Raw genomic sequence first — 27,513 nt, forward strand, 5'->3', positions numbered from 1 at the left:
TGTTTTCCACTATTTCGGTTATGACAGACTGGGAAAACCTAAAAAAAGAAAGGTTTTACCGCATTAGGAAGCAATGCAGTTGTTCCAGTTTGATGGTTCACCAAATTACAACTCTGTCCATCGTTTTACAGTTGTAGGATGTACACAAGCCAGGGTACAGAGCAATAAGCGATCCACTCTGGGGGAAATGAGCAGCTGGATTTACAGCTACAATAATGCTATTGAAATCACCAACAAGCCTGGACTTGTATTTGTGGCTCCCATAGCTCCCATAGAAACTACATGTTAATTTTCCTCATGATTTTAGTCGGCTGATTTTAGTTGGTTTGCCCTATGTGTTACATGCTCACTGAACATGCTTTTTATGCTATGATTGATTAAATAGCGCAAAAAATCTGCCATTGATCACACTAATGCAGACATCAATGACATGCATGTCTCACTTGATCCCTAAAGCTGTACTTATGTTTTCAGCTAATTGAATAAACAGGCAGGTGCAACAGGGCAATGGGCGCTATTCTTAGAAAAGCAGGAAATGCTGAGGTTAGGCTGTCCAATAAAATCTTTATTATAGAACGGGTGATTCTGGAAACAAACAAACAAACAAACAAAAAAAAAGCTGACTTACAAAATCAAAGTTTTCACTTTGGCTATCATCCAGTGTTAATATATTATATTATATTATATTATATTATATTATATTATATTATATTATATTATATTATATTATTTTATATTATATTATATTATATTATATTATATTGTTATTATTATTTTTTTGCAGATCTCACACTATGATATATAGAATATAATTAAGGACTAATGTAATTAATTAAGTCCCATTTATAATTAAGGACTAATGATTTATACAGGGGAAAGACAGAGAGATAGATAGATAGATAGATAGATAGATAGATAGATAGATAGATAGATAGATAGATAGATAGATAGATAGATAGATAGATAGATAGATAGATAGATAGATAGATAGATAGATAGATAGATAGATAGATAGATAGATAGATAGATAGATAGATAGATAGATGGTCAGACAGACAGACAGACAGATAGACAGATAGATAGATAGATAGATAGATAGATAGATAGATAGATAGATAGATAGATAGATAGATAGATAGATAGATAGATAGATAGATAGATAGATAGATAGATAGATAGATAGATAGATAGATAGATAGATAGATAGATAGATATTTAAATATGAATGAAAGAACAAACCTGAACAAAACTGCTGGGATAAAATAAACTTCGCATAAACTTAATTAAAAAATCAAAATCAAAGGGTTTGTCTATATTTTACCCAATGTTATTGAATTCATACCTAATCTCTGATGAATAAAAGAGTGAATGAATGCATGCACTAACTTTATTAAAATTAATAAACATGAATAAAAACCTATGGATCACCTATCGTCTTAAAATGAATAACTACTGGCGCCGTTCAGCAAGACATGACACCTTCATAATTAAACCCGCGTCTCTGAGCTGTCACCGCATATGTCCATCCAGCATGAGACTCGTGCGCATCGCAAACACACGCGAGCGCGCAGGCAGGGTTCAAGCGCGCACCCCGCGTTGCACGCATGCGCAGTCCGCAAGCATCTCTCAGAAACGCAACGCGTGAGGGATGCGGTCACACCCCCTCGTCTTGTCTCATTACGCCCCCGAGAGCCGTGGGCGAACAACAATACTTGAGGAGTTTGATGCAGCATCCAAAATCAGATGGAGACCACATAATCTCTAAACCGACACACGAGATATTATCAGCACCCTCAGGATTTTAACTATGGATGAAGACGGTAAGACAAATGCGCACACTCCTCCTCAAAGCTTCTCTGGAAAACTAAACTTAGGACTGAATGAATTGTTTTCGCGAACCCGAAAATGTTGCGGTAGTTTGGCGTGTTGCAGCTGTGTTTTGCGTCGAAAGGCATTAGGTCATTTTACGAGAGATGCTCGATAGTGCGGGACTCGTGCCGCAGCAATAAATGAGAACAAAGTGTGCTTTTGTGTTACATTTTTTGTGCGATGGGTTGTTGAGGATTATTTTTAGACTGTAAATCCTCGACATGGTCATCAGAGTTGTCAGATTTAATAATGGTTGTTATCAAAGATCGAGGACGGTGATGATACTGCACGCTCCGCTTTATGGCGACCTTGTAAATCAGGTTGCTTTCTAAGTCAGTAGGTTGTGCATAGCAGACTTTGGGGGTTGATAGGTATCCAGGCGACAGGGCAAGTGGTATGTGCTTGTCCGGAGAAGGTTTTAGGGGGAGTAAGTTCTGTACTTATTTGTAGACAAAATGCATTTAGCTGTAGGTCATTTAATAGAAAATACTTTTGGAAAGTTGACAAATCCTGTTGTTAATGTTAGATTTAAAAAATGTAATTATAGCAGAAATAGACAGCATACTCATAATTGATTGAGAAACTGTAATTCTGTGCTTTAAAAAGTTATTTGACAGCTGTAGTGTAATTTAGCCATCATGGTGGATTCAAAATTGCTTGAAGCATTCATAGTTTTATCAGTTTTGGAGTTTTTAAAGAAAAAGTTATATAATATCAGAAGAACAAGACAATTAATTAACGAAGGCACTGTGAAAAATGTCAATTTGTCGCCATATTTTAAACTATGTATTTGCTCTTTTTTATTAATAGTTTTTAAACTTCTTTGAAATGTTCTGTAATAATACACACGAACTGTTGCGATTCCATTAATGAATCTTACGATACTATACCAGCTGAAGTCTCACGATACCATGTAGTATTGCGATACCCTAATTTATAGCTCAAATTATAATGAAAATGGTCAGAAATACTACATGTTATGTTATAATAGGTCTACCTGAATGTAATTCATAATTCCCTTAAGGCCAGAAAGTATTATTTCACGTATTTTTGTTACACTTCACCTAAAATGTATTCATTCTTTTTGTTTATTTTGTAGATAACTGACCAACAAAAGATACAAATTATACAGAATGAAATTTGTTACAAAAGAAGATTTTTCCCCTACAAAATTAGGCTATATGAAGTGGTCAAAAATTGTTCCAATTGTTTCCTGTTGCTATTTTGGGTATTATCAGCTAACAATCCAAAGTAATTCAAAATTTCACTTTGTGAGTCGTTCTTTTAAAGAGATTGTCGTGGTTGTTGTAGCTACTAAATCATATTAACAGGAACAGAAATTAACTGATTAAAATGTGCGTTTGAACTGAAGTGTTAGAAAACATGCAATAGGCTACCACAAAGCGTGCAACAGGCTGCAGTTTTGCAACCTTAAATGGCTCCACACACTATTAAAATAAAATGGTTTATTGTTGCACAAACTTGCTAGCATTTTTGTGACTTTTCCACATGCAACATTATCGATTATAGATAAACCATTAATGACAATACTACCATTTACAAACAGTGGCACCGGCAGAATTTTGGAGTCATAGTATCACAATACTACCAAAGTACCGGTAAATCATGCACCCCTAACATAAACCACAAGAAAGTACAAAAAAACTATTATTATGTATTATTATAAATTATTTATGTATTTATTTTTTATAGATTAGTAGTATTATTATCATTATTATGTTTTGTCAGTATGCATACTTATCATGAAAATTCAGTGCCAAAAGTGTGTGAGATATGGGTAAAAATGCTTATGATAATAAAATAAATGTTGAATTATTCTTACATGCTAGATCCAAACTGGCCAAAAGAGGAAATATATAACATTTTTAAATAAATTTAATAATTGTTAAACTTTTAATGTTATTTTACCCAACTAAAAAAATTTATGCATGTAATTTTATATCCCTTCTGGGTCAAAATGGACTTAAATGGGTTTTGAGAGTTAAAATAACCAGCTGAAAACAACCATTTAAAACAAATGTAAATACATAAAAATTTAAATAAAGTATATGAGCATGCAATATCTCAGTAGCCTGCTTCACTAGATAATCTATACTCGGGCTGTGCAATATATTGTTTCAGCATTGATATTGCAAGGTGGTCCTTCGCGATAGTCACATTGCAGGATATGCAGTGTTTAGTTTGTATTATAATTTATCATTTGCATGTGTTTTTGATGCCTGTAATTGTATAATGATTTTAAAAACATTAAAAACATCTCTTATGACCTTAAATATGAATAGATTTTATTGAATTATTTTTATCATTCAACTACTGTACTTGAATGCTGTTAGACTCGGGAAATGATAAAACACGTTATTTCAATTGTATCTTTTTCTTGATTGTATTTATAGATTGTTATCTATGAAAACAATAACAACATGCAAATAGAGAAATGGACAGCAAATAGCACAGACCACAATGAAAATGTGTTGGGGGACCCCACAAATTTTATAGATTGTTTATTAGATTTTATGGAGATGCACTCCCATGGCAGAATCATCCCAATTGATCTAACGTCTTAAATTCATTCCAAAAAGAGATATGGTCATCTGGTGAAATTGTATTCATATCGCAATATATTGCAATATAAAAAATATTGCAATGTTAGATTTTTCCAATATCGTATCTATAACAAATCTATAGCTAGACATACTCCACATAGAATCAAAAATAGCTTTAGGAAAAACAACGTCTTGCTCATCTATATTTATTTTACCAGACCAAAAATGCTGAAACCCTTGAAAAAGACATTTTATATACTGCAGCAGTTTTAATGGCAGTGGCCTGGAGTAAAGAAAAGGGAAAATGCTTGTAGGGTGTTACTGTTCCACTTAGACCACGTTTCTGCAATCCAAACATTCAACTAGAGAAGATGATTAAAACTATGTTTTTCCATTAGGTTTAAGATGCTGAAAACAGACATGCACGAGTGCCTTAATGTTGAAGTGTTAAGGATGATCACCCCCTCAAGGGCTGAGCATATCAGCAGATTGTACTCTCGTTCTTACTGATTTAACTCAATAAGTGTATAGTGTATTAAGTGTAATTGTTGGTAATGTGCTTGAAGAGTGTTATTGTCTAAATCCATTATATTTAGTGCAAAGTAAAATAGTCTCATTTGACCTAAACCCGTGGCAATCAAATATATTAAAAACATATATTGACTATGTTGCATCTGCGATTCCATCTCATACAGCGGTACTACTGAATTAGCTAGTGGCAAAAATGCAAAACAGCTTTGTTTCTAGTGTATCTTTGTTGTGCAATTAAATGGAAAACAATTATAACTGGGGAATAAATGGGATGGATAGAGATTTTGTGTTTAGAGCTACAAAAAGAAGAAGAAGAAAAAAAGAAAGTTGAGAAAGCAAAGAAACCAAAGTTTCCACTTAGTCTGTCTCAAGACCTTATAAACCAGAAACTTAAGACAGGTATGATTTATAGCTATAGGTATAGCTTGGACTTTCAGTTCCACCGAGATTTTCTTCCTTGAAAAGAAAAGAAATTTCTACTCCAAATCTCCATACTCTACAGAATCATCCAGCTGGGCTTCTTTCACTGAGATGCATTTTCCCTGTTATCCACTGTGTCCAAATATAGCCTCTTTGCCTCATATACAGCCAAAAAAAAAAAAAAAAAGAGAAGAAAAAAGAAAAAGCGCACTCTCTACAAGCTTGCTTGAGGAATGGGCTGTGTATTTAAGGAGATGGGCATCATTTGAGATTAACTGCCGCTGCTAACACTTTCTGCTGTCATGGTTTCTTGGAGTCAGTCGGTAGTTTTAAGGATTTTTTTGCATTACTCACAATGATGTAACTGACCTACAGTATTCAGTGAATCTACAATCATAAATGATTCACTTCATATCTGATTCTGTTATTTTACTGTTGCAGAAAAAAGATTAAATGAAGAATGAATTCAGCACGGATGTTGAGGCGTTCCCAAAAAAGTTAAAATGATGGTTAAGTTTGTTGTTTGAAGTTGTATGTTTAGACTAGTCTATGGTTAAAGAGTGCGCATCTACACTCACCGGCCACTTTATTAGGTACACCTTACTAGTACCAGGCTGGACCCTTATTTACCTACATAACTGCCTTAATCCTATTTGGCATAGATTCAACAAGGAACTGGAAATATTCCTCAGAGATTTTGGTCCATATTGACATGATAGCATCACATAGTTGCTGCAGATTTGTCAGCTGCACATCTATGATGCGAAGCTCCTGTCCCAAAGATGCTCTATTGGATTTACTACTGGTGGCTGTGGAGGCCATTTGAGTACAGTGAGTGAACTCATTGTCATGTTCAAGAAACCAGTCTGAGATGATTTGTGCTCTATGACATGGTGTGTCATTCTGCTGGAAGTAGCCATTAAAAGATGGGTACACTGTCGTCATAAATGGATGGACATGGTCAGCAACAATACTCAGGTAGGCTGTGGAGTTGACATGATGCTCAATTGGTAATAATGGGCCCAAAGTCTGCCAAGAAAATCCCCCACACCATTACACCACCAGCCTGAATCGTTGATACAAGGCAGGATGGATCCATGCTTTCATGCTGTTGATGCCAAGTCCTGACCTTACCGTGGAATTTTCACAGCAGAAATTGAGACTCATCAGATTAGGCAACGTTTTTCCCAATCTTCTATTGTCCAATTTTGATGAGTCTGTGCAAGTTGTAGCCTCAATTTCCTGTTCTTAACTGACAGGAGTGGCAACTGGAGTGGTCTTCTGCTGCTTTAGCCCATCCACCTCAAGGTTCGACGTGTTGTGCATTCAGAGATGCTCTTCTGCATACTTCGGTTGTATTGAGTGGTTTTTTGAGTTACTGTTGCCTTTCAAACCAGTCTGGCCACTTTCCTGTTACAGTACCTCTGGCATCAACAAGGCATTTGCGGCCACAGAAGTGCTGCTTACTGGATATTTTCTGTTTTTCGGGCCATTCTATGTAAACCCTGGAGATGATTGTGCATGAAAATCCCAGTAGATCAGCAGTTTCTGATATACTCAGACCAGCTCGTTGGGCACCAACAACTATGCCACGTTCATAGTCATTAAGGTTGCTTTCGCACCTAGACTTTTGTTGTGAAATCTGGCGTGTTTTCCCATTTAGCATGGTTCATTTGGCATATGTAAATCCAGCAACCATGCTCGGATCTGCGCCAAAACAATCGGTCTAAGATCGCCAGAATAAGGTGGGCATGGCTCTATTGAAACAAACTCTGGGGCAGATCGACTGTAGTGGAAAAGCAATACGATCCGAGCCAGGCTATATCACAGTGTATTATGGATATGTAATAGGCATATGGAATTATGAGTAGGGTGGGATGGCATTCCATCCGGTAAATGTGCGTTTCATGTAAAATAAGAAAGTAAAATCATGCTGAACTATTAACAAAAGCTGTTTATCCGTTGGAAAAATTGACCGAACAGCACTAAACAACCACAGAAAATTTTTCTTTGTAAAATTTCACCATTTTGAATTGAAAATATTAGATGAACCATTCATGCAGTCCTTGTCATAGGACAAGACACATTTTGCTGTTTTATATTTTAACATATTACACGCAAATTTTTAAATGTTCTGTTTTTAGATAGATGATGTATTAAAAATGTCTAGTGCCACCAGAATGTGTGAAGTTCCAGTTCAAAATACACCATACATTATTAATTACACCATGCTGTAAATTCTATTTCTGGGTGGAAGCAGAGACAGTTTTCATGTGTCTCTCTTTAAATGCACATGATTTTTTTATTATTGTTGCCAATAAACATTAATTTTATAAAACATCTAAGAGTACGGCAAAGCAGTGTCGCAAGAGGTAGTTCTGTCACCTCACAGCACGAAGGTCGCTGCGTCACTGGTTCAAGCCTTGGCTCAGTTGACGTTTCTGTGTGGAGTTTGCATGTTCTCTCTGCGTTCGCGTGGGTTTCCTCCGGGTGCTCCAAAGACATGTGGTACAGGTGAATTGGGTAGGCTAAAATTTTCTGTAGTGTGTGGAAAAACTTGCTGGAAAAGTTGGCGGTTCATTCCGCTGTGGCGACCCCGGATTAACAAAGGGACTAAGAATGAATGAATGAATCTAAAAGGAGACACTGCAAACTCATAGGTGGAAGTGAAAAATATGGTATGGCTATTAGCAGTGGGACAAAACAGTGTTACTTTCGTCTCGACAGGAACTCTTGCCATTTATACTTAATAATTTATTTTTTTTACTGAAAAACTCAGACCATGCAAACTTAAGGATGTTAAGTAACTTAAGGCCATTTCAATGTGGTCATGTCAGTGGCCCATGAGCATTTCCTGCTTGTTATCAAACTATTTCATAACTGTAACAAGAGGCAGTTCAATTATAACTTAACGTTAAAACGGTTGTCATAACAGAAGTTATCGATATGTGGTTCTTTTTGGATGCTCGAAAGTTATACAAATAAAAAATGTAAAACAGGAAATACGTTGGGATCTATAGTGGTACATAACCTTTAGAGTAATTGACAGTGATTTACTTTCTGCACTTGAAAACTGCAGTTCGGAGCTAACCATGGGACACAGTGATGAAATCACAAAATATTTGGTAGCTCCGTCAAGGGTTGCATTCTGAATGTGCTGTTGTAGTTGGAAAGTAAATGTTGTCAGGGCTCTGAGAAAACTGCTTTGCATCTTAAACTGTCATCTGTGCCATATATCTCATATATATGTCATGTAGGCCACAACACACTCTCAGAGCTTTGTTTGTTTGTTTACAATAATACAATTTGAGAGGCGTAAAATTTACATGTGGATTCACAAACCAGATGTATTTAGATCAGTCCAGTTTAATCTGGAATCCGTTCCTGACCGCCTCCTGAAGTGGTAGAGTAATATCCAATCAGAAAAAAATGCAGGAAGTGAGCAGGTGTAAACTGCCCCAATGTTGATTATGTCTGTGAATATTAACAGGTGTGGAATCAATTGCATGTCAAATATCAACACACTACTAACACAACACAGTGAGACCTCACCAACCTGGGTGGGGGTTATATAATTTCAGGATATTGAGACATGTGCATTCCCAGAAGAAAAACACATAAATGCAATCAGGGCATCTTAGCAAGTTCAGAACCAGTGCTCAGAAATTAAATCCCTATATGGACTGGACTTTGTACTGTGTAACTAAATATTTTTAATTTCTAAACAACAACATCAAACATTCAAAATGAATAAAAAAAAACAAAATGAACCCTTAGAAATAAAAAGTTATCATCAATTTTCAGATCAGAGTTATTACACACTTGGTTAAAGTCTCAACTCAATTATTTCTAGAGCACTTTCAACCAAACACAATGGGTACCAAAGTGCTGTACATAAAACACAGGAGACATGCAAACTAAGAAGGAATCAAAGTACACAAACTCACAACACATGAATAAAAGCTAAAGAAAATAAGTGTGTTTTTAGAGACCTCTGAAAAGACTCAAAAATTGGCGATGTTCTTAAGAAGAGTGGAAGTTTGTTTCAAAGTCCTGGAGCTGCTACTGAAAAAGCTCTATCACCTCAACATTTCAAGCGTGATCACGGAACTTGCAAATAGAGTTAATCCTTAGAGTGAAGAGATCTCACTGGTTGTTATACTCAGTGACCAGGCCATGGAGGGATTTAAAACATACAACAGTACTTTGTGTGTAATAGTTTATGACCAGTTTAGTCAGTAATTATATGCTTTCTCTTTCAAATATACATGCATATTTTATACTTCCTAAAAGAGGTTGTTTTGAAGATTGAGTGTTGCTTAAGTGAGAGGACGCTAGTCTTGGCAGACTGTGATGGAAGTGTCAGACAGCTGGTGATTGACTGTGTGAGATCAGTCAGGTCTCAGTCATAGGTACTGGCTCTGTTTCTAGCTGTGAAAGTGCCTGCTGATCAGCCACCTTGCATAAGGAAGAAGGGGATTATTTACAGTACGTTCACCTTGCCAAAGATGGATGTGTCATATTTTGTTTAGCAGAATTTAATCAAAAAGGACAATGACAATATCTTCCAAACTCTCTCTCTCTCTTTTTCATTCTCTGCCCTCATTATATTTTCTATTTGTGTGGACTATTCTTTATACAGTTGCATGCTTTGGAACTATTGCTAAATGCTGCCATTTGCTGAATGATGAAACAGCATTTTATAGGGAGTGATTCAGACTGTAAACTAATCCCGGGGGTCATATGGGGTGATACATATTATTTAATTATGTGATGCGTGAAAATAATTTGCATAAACACCAAGCTTATCAGCACAAGCCTTCATGTTATTTCTCCTTTTCTGACATGCAGTGTTAAGAGCAAAGAAGATGGACAGGGAGAGATTGTGTGCAGATTTTAGCTCAGCAAGAGGACACTTATACCCTTAGTCAGCTAGAAACACAACCAGTGGACACGGCAGCCCAAAGGAACCTGATTCGTAAGCATTTGCCATGAATGACAGTGTTTTATAAATAGCTTTTAAATGGTGCGATTCGGCTCTCTTTAACAATTGGTAAATGGACAGGTCCAGACATTCAACATTTCAAAACGCAGTTTGGGTTGTCGTCCAACCACATGACGCTCTTCACCTCTGGCTGCAGAGACACAAGAGCAAAATGCTTCTAAAACTAGACGAAGTGCTTAGTGCACGTTAAAGTGCAATTTTTGTTTGTGCCCGAAAATTGTTCCCAGCAGACATGTGAAACAGTAGTCGTGGAAGTCATCCACTCCCAGCTGCATCAATCACAGGACCGCAGCAGATGTGATCTGAGCTCCGCTGGAGTTTTATTACCCTTTATATCCAATTGCTAATGTCTTCCTGAAATCTTGTTTATGAGAGGACACCACAGTCTACAGATATATTGAGTCAGTCCATATCCTATTGGATTAATAATGAACTCATTTCAGTTTATGTTGGTATTTATTTTGGGTTACTATCTACAGATCAGGCAATGCAATAGCGCAGTTGGTAGTGCTATCGCCTCACAGCTAGAATGTCACTGGTTCGAGCCTCGGTTGGGTCAGTTGGCGTTTCTGTGTGGAGTTTGCATGTTCTCCCTGCGTTCGCGTGGGTTTCCTCTGGGTGCTTCGGTTTCCCCAAAAGTCCAAAGACATGCAGTACATGTGCATTGGTTAGACTAAATTGTCCATAGTGTATGAGTGTGAATTAGTGTGTGTGGATGTTTCCCAGAGATGGGTTGCGGCTGGAAGGGCATCTGCTGTGTACAAACATGCTGGATAAGTTGCCGGTTCATTCCGCTGTGGCGACCCCAGATTACTAAAGGGACTAAGCCGACAAGAAAATGAATGAATGAATCTACAGATCATCTGATATAAAAGGTTCATCATCAAAATCTACGCTCGCTGGCCACTTTATTATGTAATCCTTCGTGGCATAGATTCAACAAGGTACTGTAAATATTCCTCAGAGATTTTTGTCCATGTTGACATAATAGCATCACGCAGTTACTGCAGATTTGTTGGCTGCACATCCATGATGTGAATCTCTCTTTCCACCACATCTCAAAGGTGCTCTATTGGATTGAGTTCTGGTAACTATGGAGGCCATTTAAATACAGTGAACTCATTTTTATGTTCAAGAAAGCAGTCTGAGATGATTTGCACTTTATGACATGGTGCATTATCCTGCTAGAAGTAGTCAACAGAAGATGGGTACACAGTGGTCATAAGGGGATGGACATGGTCAGCCACAATACTGTGGAGTTGACACGATGCTCAATTGGCACCACCCCCACCAGCCTGAATCGTTGATAAAAGGCAGGATAGATCCATGATTTCATGTTGTTGATGCCAAATTCTGAGCCTACCATCCAAATGTCGTAGCAAAAATCGAGACACATCAGACCAGGCAACATTTTTCCAATCTATTGTTCAATTTTGGTGAGCCTGTACGAATTGTAGCCTCAATTTCCTGTTCTTAGCTGACAGAAGTGGCATCCGGTGTAGTCTTCTGCTGCTGTAGCCCATCCGCCCTAAGGTTCGACGTGTTGTGCATTCAGAGATGCTCTTCTGGTTATGAGTTACTGTTGCCTGTTTATCAACTCGAACAACTCTGGCCATTCTCCTCTGACCTCTGGCATCAACAAGGCATTTGTGCCCACAGAACTGCCGCTCTCTGGATATTTTCTCATTTTCTAACCATTTTCTGTAAACCCTAAAGATGGTTGTGCGTGCAAATCCCTGTAGATTAGCAGTTTCTGAAATACTCAAATCAACACGTTTAGCACCAACAACCATGCCACGTTCAAAGTCACTTAAATCACCTTTCTTGTGCATTCTGATTCTCTGTTTGAACTGCAGCAGATCATCTTGACCATGTCTACATGCCTAAATGCATTGGATTTCTGCCTTGTGATTGGCTGATTAGAAATTTACGTTAACCAGCAGTTGGACAGGTGTACCTAATAAAGTGGCCGGTGAGTATATTTATGTGACATGTAGCGATATGAATACAATTATGGTTCGAATAGCTCTATTAAGAAAGAATTCATTAGTTTAGACTGATTGGGATGATTTAGTAGGGAAATGAGTCATGCATAAAATATAATGAACATAACAAATTACAAGGATAGATAAATACAATAGAACAAAGATAACAGTGAAATAAACAGTGCTGCTTCATGGTTTTCTGTGGAGTCAGTTATCAGGTACAGAAACTGAATAAAGAAATGTAAAATAGCATTGTATAGTCTCTGCTATATAAATAATTAAAAATATATATTAATTTCATTATGGTTAAAAGTTTGCAATGTTCTGAACTGTGATGTCTGGTGAACTATAATCCCAACCAGCATTGCAGATCCTAAGATGTGACGATAGAGATACATTCTTGGTATTTAATACATGGGAGCCTGATTACCATTGATCTCGATTGATTTATTGTACCATATACTCTACATACTCATCAACAATAAACTATAAGTGCTCACACTACAAATAAATAATCATATGCGGAAAATGTTTTCTTGTGGCAGCTTATTGATACCCTGTCACTTACAGATAATCTTATACATCTATTTGATCCACTCCCTCTGCATTTGTGCTCGGCTTCCCAAGTGAACCGTGCTTGAGCCCGATTCAGCGCACTCAAACTTCTCAAACGATCTGGGAAACGGGCCTGGGCACGGTACGGATGGCATAGTGTGAGTAGGCCCTTAGACAAACCAGCTGATCGATGTAACTTTAAAATGTTCCAGTGTCCCTGTATCTGTGTTCATACTCAGTAAATAGCTGTGAGTTCAGTAAACTGATGACCTTTATGACCAAAAACTGACTTACTGTGACGCAGATTCTTATGCTCTATTGTACATGTGCAATGTTGCCTTATCAATGCTGAAACAATATATTGTGCAGGTTTACTATATGTAGTTATGTGGACGCTCTTCTCTTGAAAAATGTTAAACCTGGGTTATTTTTAGGTATAACCCGTTTACAGAATCCTAGGTTATTTAATTCACATTTTACACTTTTCATAAGTTCTCAATTTGTCACAGCAAGTGACGTACACTTACTGGCCACTTTATTAGGGACACCTGTCCATCCGCTTGTTAAAGCAAATTTTTAATCAGCCAATCACATGGCAGCAACTCAATTCATTTTGGCATGTAGACATGGTCAAGATGATCTACTGCAGTTCAAACAGAGCATCAGAATGGGGAAGAAAGGTAATTTAGTGATTTTGAATGTGAAATGGTTGTTGGTGCCAGACGGGCTGGTCTGAGTATTTTAAAACCTGCCAAAGACTGGAAAAACATTGCCTGGTCTGATGAGTCCCCATTTCTGCTGTGACATTCGTATGGTAAGGTCAGAATTTGGCATCAATGTCATAAAGCGCGAACCATCTCAGACTGGTTTCTTGAACATGGCAATGAGTTCACTGCGCTCAAATGGCCTTCACAGTCACCAGAACTCAATCCAATAGAGCACATTTGGGATGTGGTCGCACAGGAGATTTGCATCATGGATGTCCAACAAATCTACATTAACTGTATGATGCTATTGTGTGAATATGTACCAAAATCCCTGAGGAATATTTACAGATCCTTGTTGAATCTATGCCAAGAAGGATTAAGGCAGTTCTGAAGGCAAAACGGGGTCCAACCCAGTACTAGTAAGGTGTACCTAATAAAGTGGCCGGTAATAGTGATATGTTTGTGTTGTGCAATAAATTATAATGGTCAAATGTGTGATTGACAAAGCATGTCATTGGTATCTATCCTTAACACTAACTCCACAATCCAAAGCAGTGTATGAAGGATTAGCATTATTACTGCAAAATTGCATTTTCAATGTAATAATAAGCAGAAATGTTGAAATTCTAGTTATGTTTTTAATGAAAGCATGCAGTGAAAAGAGTGAAGGTGTGAGATGTGTGTTCAGACTGTTTGTCGGTCCTCTCTCAGCAGGATGAACAGATGGTTCATATGGGGTGATACATATTATTTAATTATGTGATGCGTGAAAATAATTTGCATAAACACCAAGCTTATCAGCACAAGCCTTCATGTTATTTCTCCTTTTCTGACATGCAGTGTTAAGAGCAAAGAAGATGGACAGGGAGAGATTGTGTGCAGATTTTAGCTCAGCAAGAGGACACTTATACCCTTAGTCAGCTAGAAACACAACCAGTGGACACGGCAGCCCAAAGGAACCTGATTCGTAAGCATTTGCCATGAATGACAGTGTTTTATAAATAGCTTTTAAATGGTGCGATTCGGCTCTCTTTAACAATTGGTAAATGGACAGGTCCAGACATTCAACATTTCAAAACGCTGTTTGGGTTGTTGCCCAACCACATGACGCTCTTCACCTCTGGCTGCAGAGACACAAGAGCAAAATGCTTCTAAAACTAGACGAAGTGCTTAGTGCACGTTAAAGTGCAATTTTTGTTTGTGCCCGAAAATTGTTCCCAGCAGACATGTGAAACAGTAGTCGTGGAAGTCATCCACTCCCAGCTGCATCAATCACAGGACCGCAGCAGATGTGATCTGAGCTCCGCTGGAGTTTTATTACCCTTTATATCCAATTGCTAATGTCTTCCTGAAATCTTGTTTATGAGAGGACACCACAGTCTACAGATATATTGAGTCAGTCCATATCCTATTGGATTAATAATGAACTCATTTCAGTTTATGTTGGTATTTATTTTGGGTTACTATCTACAGATCAGGCAATGCAATAGCGCAGTTGGTAGTGCTATCGCCTCACAGCTAGAATGTCACTGGTTCGAGCCTCGGTTGGGTCAGTTGGCGTTTCTGTGTGGAGTTTGCATGTTCTCCCTGCGTTCGCGTGGGTTTCCTCCCGGTGCTTCGGTTTCCCCAAAAGTCCAAAGACATGCAGTACATGTGCATTGGTTAGACTAAATTGTCCATAGTGTATGAGTGTGAATTAGTGTGTGTGGATGTTTCCCAGAGATGGGTTGCGGCTGGAAGGGCATCCGCTGTGTACAAACATGCTGGATAAGTTGCCGGTTCATTCCGCTGTGGCGACCCCAGATTACTAAAGGGACTAAGCCGACAAGAAAATGAATGAATGAATCTACAGATCATCTGATATAAAAGGTTCATCATCAAAATCTACGCTCGCTGGCCACTTTATTATGTAATCCTTCGTGGCATAGATTCAACAAGGTACTGTAAATATTCCTCAGAGATTTTTGTCCATGTTGACATAATAGCATCACGCAGTTACTGCAGATTTGTTGGCTGCACATCCATGATGTGAATCTCTCTTTCCACCACATCCCAAAGGTGCTCTATTGGATTGAGTTCTGGTAACTGTGGAGGCCATTTAAATACAGTGAACTCATTGTTATGTTCAAGAAAGCAGTCTGAGATGATTTGCACTTTATGACATGGTGCATTATCCTGCTAGAAGTAGTCAACAGAAGATGGGTACACAGTGGTCATAAGGGGATGGACATGGTCAGCCACAATACTGTGGAGTTGACACGATGCTCAATTGGCACCACCCCCACCAGCCTGAATCGTTGATAAAAGGCAGGATAGATCCATGATTTCATGTTGTTGACGGCAAATTCTGAGCCTACCATCCAAATGTCGTAGCAAAAATCGAGACACATCAGACCAGGCAACATTTTTCCAATCTATTGTTCAATTTTGGTGAGTGTGTGCGAATTGTAGCCTCAATTTCTTAGCTGACAGAAGTGGCATCCGGTGTAGTCTTCTGCTGCTGTAGCCCATCCGCCCTAAGGTTCGACGTGTTGTGCATTCAGAGATGCTCTTCTGCATTTCACTCGGTTGTAATGAGTGGTTATGAGTTACTGTTGCCTGTTTATCAACTCGAACAACTCTGGCCATTCTCCTCTGTCCTCTGGCATCAACAAGGCATTTGTGCCCTCAGAACTGCCGCTCTCTGGATATTTTCTCATTTTCTAACCATTTTCTGTAAACCCTGTAGATGATTGTGCGTGCAATTCCCAGTAGATTAGCAGTTTCTGAAATACTCAAATCAGCACGTTTAGCACCAACAACCATGCCAAGTTCAAAGTCACTTAAATCACCTTTCTTTTGCATTCTGATTCTCTGTTTGAACTGCAGCAGATCATCTTGACCATGTCTACATGCCTAAATGCATTGGATTTCTGCCTTGTGATTGGCTGATTAGAAATTTACGTTAACCAGCAGTTGGACAGGTGTACCTAATAAAGTGGCCGGTGAGTATATTTATGTGATATGTAGCGATATGAATGAAATTACACCAGATGGTTCGAATAGCTCTATTAAGAAGGAATTCATTAATTTAGACTGATTGGGATGATTTAGTAGGGAAATGAGTCATGCATAAAATATAATGAACATAACAAATTACAAGCATAGATAAATACAATAGAACAAAGATAACAGTGAAATAAACAGTGCTGCTTCATGGTTTTCTGTGGAGTCAGTTATCAGGTACAGAAACTGAATAAAGAAATGTAAAATAGCATTGTATAGTCTCTGCTATATAAATAATTTCAAAAATATATTAATTTCATTATGGTTAAAAGTTTGCAATGTTCTGAACTGTGATGTCTGGTGAACTATAATCCCAACCAGCATTGCAGATCCTAAGATGTGACGATAGAGATACATTCTTGGTATTTAATACATGGGAGCCTGATTACCATTGATCTCGATTGATTTATTGTACCATATACTCTACATACTCATCAACAATAAACTGTAAGTGCTCACACTACAAATAAATAATCATATGCGGAAAATGTTTTCTTGTGGCAGCTTATTGATACCCTGTCACTTACAGATAATCTTATACATTTATTTGATCCGCTCCCTCTGCATTTGTGCTCGGCTTCCCAAGTGAACCGTGCTTGAGCCCAATTCAGCGCACTCACACTTCTCAAACGATCTGGGAAACGGGCCTGGGCACGGTAAGGATGGCATAGTGTGAGTAGGCCCTTAGACAAACCAGCTGATCGATGTAACTTTAAAATGTTCCAGTGTCCCTGTATCTGTGTTCATACTCAGTAAATAGCTGTGAGTTCAGTAAACTGATGACCTTTATGACCAAAAACTGACTTACTGTGACGCAGATTCTTATGCTCTATTGTACATGTGCAATGTTGCCTTATCAATGCTGAAACAATATATTGTGCAGGTTTACTATATGTAGTTATGTGGACGCTCTTCTCTTGAAAAATGTTAAACCTGGGTTATTTTTAGGTATAACCCGTTTACAGAATCCTAGGTTATTTAATTCACATTTTACACTTTTCATAAGTTCTCAATTTGTCACAGCAAGTGACGTACACTTACTGGCCACTTTATTAGGGACACCTGTCCATCCGCTTGTTAAAGCAAATTTTTAATCAGCCAATCACATGGCAGCAACTCAATTCATTTTGGCATGTAGACATGGTCAAGATGATCTACTGCAGTTCAAACAGAGCATCAGAATGGGGAAGAAAGGTAATTTAGTGATTTTGAATGTGAAATGGTTGTTGGTGCCAGACGGGCTGGTCTGAGTATTTTAAAACCTGCCAAAGACTGGAAAAACATTGCCTGGTCTGATGAGTCCCCATTTCTGCTGTGACATTCGTATGGTAAGGTCAGAATTTGGCATCAATGTCATAAAGCGCGAACCATCTCAGACTGGTTTCTTGAACATGGCAATGAGTTCACTGCGCTCAAATGGCCTTCACAGTCACCAGAACTCAATCCAATAGAGCACATTTGGGATGTGGTCGCACAGGAGATTTGCATCATGGATGTCCAACAAATCTACATTAACTGTATGATGCTATTGTGTGAATATGTACCAAAATCCCTGAGGAATATTTACAGATCCTTGTTGAATCTATGCCAAGAAGGATTAAGGCAGTTCTGAAGGCAAAACGGGGTCCAACCCAGTACTAGTAAGGTGTACCTAATAAAGTGGCCGGTAATAGTGATATGTTTGTGTTGTGCAATAAATTATAATGGTCAAATGTGTGATTGACAAAGCATGTCATTGGTATCTATCCTTAACACTAACTCCACAATCCAAAGCAGTGTATGAAGGATTAGCATTATTACTGCAAAATTGCATTTTCAATGTAATAATAAGCAGAAATGTTGAAATTCTAGTTATGTTTTTAATGAAAGCATGCAGTGAAAAGAGTGAAGGTGTGAGATGTGTGTTCAGACTGTTTGTCGGTCCTCTCTCAGCAGGATGAACAGATGGTTTTTCAGGGTTGGCTGGAAAGAGGTAGCCAGTATGTTATTGGAACTGTAGCTCCTACTGTCATCTAAAAAATCCATGAAAAGCCAAGCAATCTAAATAACCTCAAAATTAGCTTCTAACCCCTTGTAAACATCTCACAGATGTTGTACTGTATGGTGGAAAATATGCAACCAAACAATGACATTTATTGTATGAAACATTTTTTCATACAGTCCCATCTGCTGCCATTTTTTTTAGACAGGACAGGATGTAGAAAATTATATCAAAATTTGGTCTGAACTGCAAATATTTAATAGGACAAAGGAAGGTGTCTCGAGGGACAGTGAAAATCAGAGCGAGCATAAATATAGACCATGTGCAAAGATGGTTACATGGTTCTTCTGTGCTTCTTAGAATCTGAATTCTGGGATCAAAGCTAATCTTCTGAATTGTAAATGAGCATTGTGCAGTGTATCTACCGCCTATGGTAAAACTACCATTTGACATTTACTAGTTTATTCGCTTTCCTTTTTTAGCCTTATTTCCACTCTATTCATTTTATTTCCCCATAGATCAGAGTGGCACTATTATTAATGAGTAGCAGGAGTAGGGGTGTTGCAGCAGGATGCGGTAAAGCAGTGTGTGTAATTTGTGTAAGAAAGCATCTGGATTGATAGAGACAAATTATTTGCGTTTGAAAGACAAAATAATTTCACATTTTTAAATGATTGTATTCATGTTACATTTCATATTTGCATTTTTTAAGGAATGATTATGAGCAAAAGCATTCAGTGATTATGAGAGAATCTTAAAAGATGGCATTATATCATGTTTATGTTTGAATACCCTAATAACATTAGTGTAAATTAAAGCTTTATAGAGGAATGTTCTGTCCTTCACTGAGAAAGGAGTTTTCTTGTACACTAATTTATTCTTCTGAGATGCTGCAAGGCCTCTATTTTTATAATTAATTCAGATTTTCCATTCAGTGTTGTTGCATTGGTTTAACATTTTGCAATTTCTCTGCACAGACTGATGTTTATGCATGACATGACATTTAATAGGAGGATAACATTTACACTGATTCTGTACATGATAATGTGTTAGTCTTATATCTTTCACTGAATGTCCGCAGTGGTCATATTAAACCAAATTACTTGCAACTATGTATTAAAAAATGACATACATGTACATCTCTTCTGTGTTACTGGGCATATGCAAGGTCATTGTTAGCCTGAGAGAAAGGCGATGATGATTTCTAGGGGCCCATGACAATTTCAAAAGTGGGGGTTTATTAAATATGCATATTTGTGATCAGTATTATAATGGCTTTTAATATTTGCGCATAATAGAACAGTTGTGGTCCAGTGAATGCCTTGTGGAAGCTCTGTATATATTTCATCTAAATTTAAAATTGATCCTTTATCCATAGATTTCACATGTACAAATGGCTGATTTAAGAAAAAGAATCAACTAATAAACTTGCTTTTGATTCTTTCTAGGAGACACAGACTGAGGGGAAAATAACGGGGGTCCATTTAAAATGACACGTACGGACCCTCCTGACATATTAACATCAACTTTGTATGAAGACATAAATATTGGCCCTAACTCTGGGCTCTCAAAGTATTCTGGATCTTCGAAGCAATGTGATTCACAAATGGTTGGCCCACTGGATCAAAACTTCGAAACAATTAACAAAAGACATTGCCGAAGCTTTGACTTCATCGAGTCACTGGATGACCCAAAGGACATTTCATCGTCCATGGAGTATCCTTACAGGTCTGAACAGCAACCAGTAAATAAGGATGCAGTCTGGAATGGCATTGGGCAGCAGGGACACCTACGTTTTTCCTCACCAGATCTGTTCAACTCGAGACTGTCCCATCAAATCAGTACAGACAAAAGCAATGAGACAGCAAGGGCTAGTGTTCATGGCAAGCCTCGCTCAAAAAGTACACCTAGAGTTCGAGCCACCCTAACCCCAGTACCCATCACAGTTTCTCCTCCTGCAACCACAAGGCGTCGATCTCCAGTGGACCCTCAAAAAAGAATAGAAGGTTTGCCAAACCGAGAAGCCTCCCACTCAAGCAGGGCTTTAGTTAATGAGGTTCATCCGATAAAGTTACAACCACACACACCCCTCTATGTTTCTGATTGTTTTGAGGAAAACAGACAAGAAAAACAAGCTAACACTCCCCATGTCAGGTGTCGTGTTGATATTAAGCCAGATGCCTCAGTTCTCCAGCACACAGCACGGAAGATACCTACTCAAAGAGGTAATGTTCCCTGGCAGCTTTCCTCAACATCATCAATCAGAAATGTCTCATTTCCAAGTCAGACATCCACTTCAAGAACACCAACCCCTAGTGAGTGTTACAACATGGACTACAGGCAAGCATATCAGTATCCCAACAGCTTGTCAAGTAGTTACATTCATTCTGGTGAGATCCCTTTTGGAAGGACCTCTCCTAGAGATCCAAGGGAGTACAGAACATTGTCTAATCCTAACATCCCTACCAAGTTCTTTTACACAGATGATCCCTGCAGGTATCCCATTCAGCCACCTAGGACTTATTATCAGGATGACCAGTACAGTGTTATCAGCAGTACCAGCCAAAATCCCTCTGTCAGTAGTCAGTATGTACTTGACCCAAGAACTCGCTGGGTTCATACTTTACCTGTGCGTTCGTACTATGCAGATTCCCATCGGGAACCCTTGGATCCATTTTATGGTAGACCATATTCAGTGAGTGAGCCAGGACCATACTTCATATCCACCCCTCAGAGTGAAACATACTTTCAGGATGACCCAAGAACATATGGATTTCCCTCTGATCCATCAAAAATGTTCTATACACGGCCTTGCCATTACCCAGCAGAAGTACACATTCCTATGAGAGGATATCATACAGAGGGACGACGGCGACCACATATGTCTCAGGTCTTTTCAGATGACTTGCACCGGTCAAGCATTGCTACATATTCTAGCCAGTATGCATCCTCACAGGCCACTCCTCAGAGGGCACCGTCAATAAGTTCTTGGTATCCCAATGACTTTACCGAGCCAAGTCGCTTAGGAACAGATATCCGGAATTTCTCTAAATCCTGGGACAACATTCTCACTCCTCATATGGACAGAGAAATTGGTGTTTCACGAGGCAGGAGTTACGAGAACCTTCTCCATCATGGAAGATCAGGAGTTCCTTCAAATGACAGTCAACAGCCAGTTATTGTGAATCTGTCTAGTTCGCCAAGACGTTATGCTGCATTGTCCCTCTCTGAAAATTGTCTCGAAAAGTGTGCTGGTGATAGACAAAATAGTGCAAGAGGGCAATGGTTTGTAACCCCAGAGATTACTATAACTGACAATGACATCCGTGCAGCAAACAGCAACAAGAGAAATGGGGGAACAAGCAGCTGGAAAACAGGCTCAAATACAGGCCAATGCCAAACAGACAACTTGCATAACTTACAGAGACCAGCAAACCCATCAGAATCCACAGAGAGGAAGAACAATAATTACTCCCTGCAGCAAAGCCTCGAACAGCTTGATGAGCTGCTAGCCGACCTAGTCATTGATTACAAACCTCAAAATAGCAGGAGACCAAGCAAGGATCTTATAGACCAACTCAAACTATTGATTCAAGATGATGAGACCAAAGAAAGCAAAAGGGAAATGGACCAAGATGATTCCGGACTTTTGAACACACAAACTGACTCATCAAAGACTAGCCCGGATACATTCAAAGATCAAGATAGTGGTTGTGAGGGTTTTCCTCGTTGTGTTGAAGAAATTCCTTTGAACCATATTGCAGAGGAGGATGACACTATGGTGTGCTCCAACAAAAAATGCTTACGTAAAGACACTACATTTAATGCCTCCTTGTACTTCAAGTCCTGCCACAGCTGTTATACTTACTACTGTTCTAGAAACTGTAGACGGGAAGACTGGGACACACATAAAGAGAACTGTCTTTATGGCCGGATCAGTAGTGTTTGTAGGCACATACTAAAACACTGTCGAGAGGATTTGGATATTCATAAAGCATTCTCACGCATTGCCAGAGTAGGGTATCTGTCCCGCGGGAGAGGCGTTCTCTTCCTGGGTTTTCCAAACCCTGGGTGTGCGGATAACTTTCTTCAAGTTGGTCTTGACAGCCTAACCATCTCTCCAACATATTTGTCCCTTCGAGAGTTAGACAGTTTCAAAGACAACCTAGGGCCATACTGCAAAGAATTGCAGAATGCAGGCAAGGAATATGACCCTACTGAATGTTTCCTACTGAATGTATCCATTGCTGTCGGAGACCTAGTGCCTAAACTTCCTTCACCTAAATTACAAATGCCAACAGTTCGCAAGTATGCGAAGGTCTCATTGGCCTCCTCAAGCCCAGATAAGAAAATCTTCAAGAAAGAATGTGAAATGGAGACTCTGATTCTCACTCCTCCTCCAGGAACATCTGACATAGACAAGGATGGCCAAGAGGGCAGGAAAGCACGAGAGATTTGCTTCATTAATATCCAAAGGGAGCTTCGAACCAGAGGTGTATTTCTTCGTCATGAGTTCCCACAAATCTACAACCAGCTTTGCGAGTTTGTTGAGAGCAACAAAAGGTTCACCCCCACCACCATTTATCCCATTGACAAGAGAACTGGGAAACAGTTCATGTGTATGATCATGGCAGCGTCTGAACCAAGGATGCTAGATTGGGTTGGTGCACCACACCTTCTAGATGACATTATATAATCCTATGCATTCAGTAGTATCAAGCTTTTGCTGTGTAAAAATAAACGACTAATGTTTTTAGATATGTATTTTATTAGTGAGAGTTTTCTCTGTCTGGCACTAAAATCTAGAATTAAGAAGAATTGCTTATGGGATAAAAAGCTATGTACAGTACTTATTAGAATATTTGAGCAGTTTTGCTTAGTCTTAAAATCTGTTTCTGTCTGCCCAGTCAGAAGCTTTTTTGCATTTTTGTGCTGACATTTTTGGCCAAGAAGTTCTGCATAATACATTAATGGTGTTAAAGAGTAGGAATACTTTTAAAGCCTGCTTTATACTTCTGCATTGAGTGATCGGAGTGACCCACGGCACCTGTCTTGCACGTTGCCATGCATTTATACTTCTGCATGCTGTTTGTGTTGCTCTGCAATAACAATTTCCAAGCAAAGGGTTTTATTTTCCTCTGTGTCGAGCTTTTTTGCAGGTGTTTTGTTTTTTCTAAACGCTACCTTTATGTACAAGTAGCTCAAACTTGCTCATTTTGAGGTGGGAACTTGAGAATGTGCAACAACTTTGATCATAAGGTAAACACAAAACAAAACTATCCATCTGAAGCTTCTTCACGGGACTCCACACTTGTAAACACTCGCTCCAATAGGTTTGTGTGGCTCTTGGTCCCTCCCACACTCAACACCGCTACCAAGCCGACCAATCACAGAGCTTGCGATACGTGTCACTGTGATGTGTAGTTACATTTTTTGAGAGGTTCGCATAGAGCAATTGTTTACAAGCGTCAAGTCCTATAAAGAAGATTCATATGGAAGCTTTTGTTTTTGCTTACCTTATGATTAAAGTTGGTGCATGTCTGCTGGTTCCCGCCTCTGAATGAGCAAGCTTTAGCTACTTGTACATTGAGGTAACTTTCAGAAAAAATAAAAAACCTGCAAAGAAACTCAACACAGATAAACATAACATAATTTACTGCCAGCTAGCATTTCTGAAGATGGTATTGCAGAGCGCAGCACACAGAAATATAAATGCATGGCTACACACTAGGCAGGCACCAAGGGTCACAGCAATCATGCACAAGTACAAACCAGCCTTTTTTAGTAATGCTCAAATTGGCTTAAATATTTATTAAACAGAATGTTGGGAGATGTGTAGAACTTTGTTAATGACAGGTGTTACAAATCTGTGGAAACTGTTGAACTTTCTGTGGATTATATATGGCCCTGCTTATGACTATATTTCTTGTGCTAATATGTTGCAGTGAGGATCTAACAACTAGGAACCATTGGAGAACCTCTGGAGAAAGTCTCATTTTCTCTTGCAATACAATAGCGTCTAAAAGTCATTGTCTTTAGCCCCTTGAGAGGATAAAATGCACTTGCATGGAGAATGCATGCTGGCAAGGAAAATGCAAATTCACCTAACAATTTGCAATGATTTTTCATTTCATCAAAATAAATAATATTCACTAATTATGATCAGTATGGCAGAAAAGCAAACACGTCAGGTACATTTTTTATAGTCAAATAAACTGCTTGGAAAGTTTCTCTGTATTGTACATGGCAACTGCTTTCTGTATTGTATTCATGAGGCACTATATCTATTCATATGGTTAAATCAGCTGGAATTGTTAACAACTAATTTTACATGACAGAAAATCCTTTGAGTTAAGCATATGCAAAGTAAGATACTAATTTATTCATTTGACATGATCATTTTTGTTCATTTTTCATGGTTCTGTAAAGTTTTAATCTTATGTGTTTCTATTGAAACATCTATTGAACTATATCTGTTAAAACTGATGAACATGTATATAAAATATGCTATTGATATTTTAATCTTTATAATGTCTGACAAAACTTAGAGGCCTATATTTGAAATGTACTATTTAAATATAAAATATAAAATTAGTAAAAAAAAAAAAAACGATCTAAGCAACGTGTATAACACTGCTGTAAGCAAGATTGTGTTAGATATAGCACTTTACTAAACTGCTGAGGGAAAACATATTAAAAAACAAACCGTTTAGATAATGTTATCAACAGCATGCACACTCTTTACCGCAACAACCAGTTTCTTTCTGTATTTTTGTCATTTTTATGCCATTATTTATTGATTGATTTATTTATCCAGTTCATCACTTGTGTTCTGTTGGAAAGTGCTGCTTTTTTCTGTACTATGGTCAATAAATTAAACACCCAAAATTCCTCAATGGCTCATGCATTTGTTAATAAAAGCAACAGGTCAGCCTTAATGCTCAGGGATTGTTTTATTTTATATAAGGGACATTCTACCAGAAACGAACATTATCTTTCCCTGAAATAAAAACATAAATACAGTGAATAAAGTTCCCAGTGATGGTTTGCGACAGGAAGGGCATCTGCTGTGTAAAACATGCGCTATAGTTGGCAGTTTATTCCGCTGTGGCGACCCCAGATTAATAAAGGGACTAAGCAGAAAAGAAAATGAATGAACAAATGACAGGGAAGAAAAGGTATTTTAATTCAAACATTTCTAAAATGGACTGATGGTTAATTTCTGTGAGTTGTTTGGTAAAGGAATATGTTATTCATTTGGTTCTCTTTGGTAGACTGTTATCGTGTTTTATTAAATAAGCTCCAGATTTGGCTTCAGTACTGACTAATCTAATCTGCACAAATATTATATTGTATAGCATCCTATAAAAAAACAAATTTAAAATATAGCATTGTGGGGGTGTGCATTTATATATGCTGAGGACTGATGGTTAATTTCTGTGAGTTGTTTGGTAAAGGAATATGTTATTCATTTGGTTCTCTGTTTTTTTTTCCTTTATTAAACACACTTTACAAATGTACCCTGTCATTATTTTTTTCCTCAGCCCAATTGAACCTAAAGCATTAATTGTTTTGTTTTGCTATAAACTATTATTTAGGAAAAAATAATTCAGAAGTAGCAAGTTTAAGATGTTATCATTAATTGATTAAAAACTTCAAATTATAAATAAATTCTAATACTAGAAATTTATAATACAAGTACATTTACAATTGTCCTCATGTTTCTGTCAGTCCTGTTACATTTGCGTTAAATTTAACATATTATACTTGCAATACACGTTTTAATGCCATAAAGTGACATAATTTGACGGAGAAGAAGCTGACAGTGATCAAATATGCATTCTATCATTGAATTGTATGATTTTATGTTTGTTTTTGTATGTTTTTTTTAGGACAACAAGCTTAAGTGAAGCCCTGTCACATTTTTTTTATAAGTGAAAATGTACCTTTCTGGAAGAATGTCCCATAATTTAATTTAATATCTTTGGAAATTGCAAATTGCTGACAATGTTTTTAACTTTTCTCGTGCATTCATACATACATACATATAAACATTTATACAGTACGCACATGTGTGTGTAAATGAGAAACATGGGAAAGAAGGAGAGAGACTTGTGTAGCTACAAATTTGAAATATACAGTTATTGTGTGCCTCCCTGAACCTCTGGGCCCTCATGATCTGCATTCTAAACAGTAATTTATAGTAATTTATAGTCTTAAAGACGTTTAACTTAAACAGGTGTGTATTGCTGTTGTTTAAAGTGCAACACTAAACACACAGAGCTATTAAGATCTAGCAGCTGGGAAAGTGGCGTGCAATAAATTTCCTCAATAAAAATACATGGGAAATTTAACGGCGTAAAAAAAATTATAGACCAACAAATATTGCTGCAGCGACATCTGCTGGTTAAGCACAAGACATAGTGCTCAGCATAATGGAGTAAACCCCGTTTAAAAAAAGTATTTTATCCATTTCTCAGTGAATATAGGCATTGTGTTTTGGTGCATTAAAACAAAACAGATTTAGTTTTTAAAATAATATTTTAATCACCAAACAGAAATTGAAAGACATTACAATTAAATTCAAGCTAAATATTTAAAAAAATAATTATTACCTACAAAATCTCAACAAAACTTCTCTTGATTTTTGCTATTTTTATTTGTATTTAATATTTTTCTATAACATATACATTTGGGTGTACTAGTTTTAGAACTGTTATCGTGTTAGTAGATAAGCTCCAGATTTGGCTTCAGTACTGACTAATCTAATCTGCACAAATATAATATTGTATAGCATCCTATAAAAAAAATAATTTAAAATATAACTTTGTGGGGGCGTGCACTTATATAT

General features: G+C 37.8%; 1 protein-coding gene across 4 annotated transcripts; it reads left to right on the top strand.

Moving 5' to 3' along the window:
* The first annotated feature begins 1,741 nt into the window (after positions 1 to 1,741).
* Positions 1,742 to 25,558, top strand: unm_hu7912 (un-named hu7912). 4 transcript variants are annotated; one of them, XM_087264870.1, is made up of 3 exons: positions 1,742 to 1,820; positions 20,111 to 23,322; positions 24,608 to 25,558. In XM_087264870.1, the coding sequence occupies exons 2-3, from the start codon at positions 20,152 to 20,154 to the stop codon at positions 24,608 to 24,610; spliced, it is 3,174 nt and encodes a 1,057-aa protein (XP_087120996.1). In that variant the 5' UTR covers positions 1,742 to 1,820; positions 20,111 to 20,151; the 3' UTR covers positions 24,611 to 25,558. The 4 variants fall into 4 exon arrangements, with proteins under 4 accessions (XP_087120996.1, XP_087120994.1, XP_087120997.1 ...); XM_087264871.1 differs by lacking the exon at positions 1,742 to 1,820 and adding an exon at positions 16,505 to 16,620; XM_087264868.1 differs by lacking the exon at positions 24,608 to 25,558 and having other exon boundaries at positions 20,111 to 23,418.
* The last annotated feature ends 1,955 nt before the right edge of the window (positions 25,559 to 27,513 follow it).

The sequence above is a fragment of the Danio rerio genome, chromosome 8 (genome assembly GCF_052040795.2).
Source record: "Danio rerio strain M-AB ecotype USA chromosome 8, GRCz13ab, whole genome shotgun sequence".
Lineage (NCBI taxonomy): Eukaryota > Metazoa > Chordata > Actinopteri > Cypriniformes > Danionidae > Danio > Danio rerio.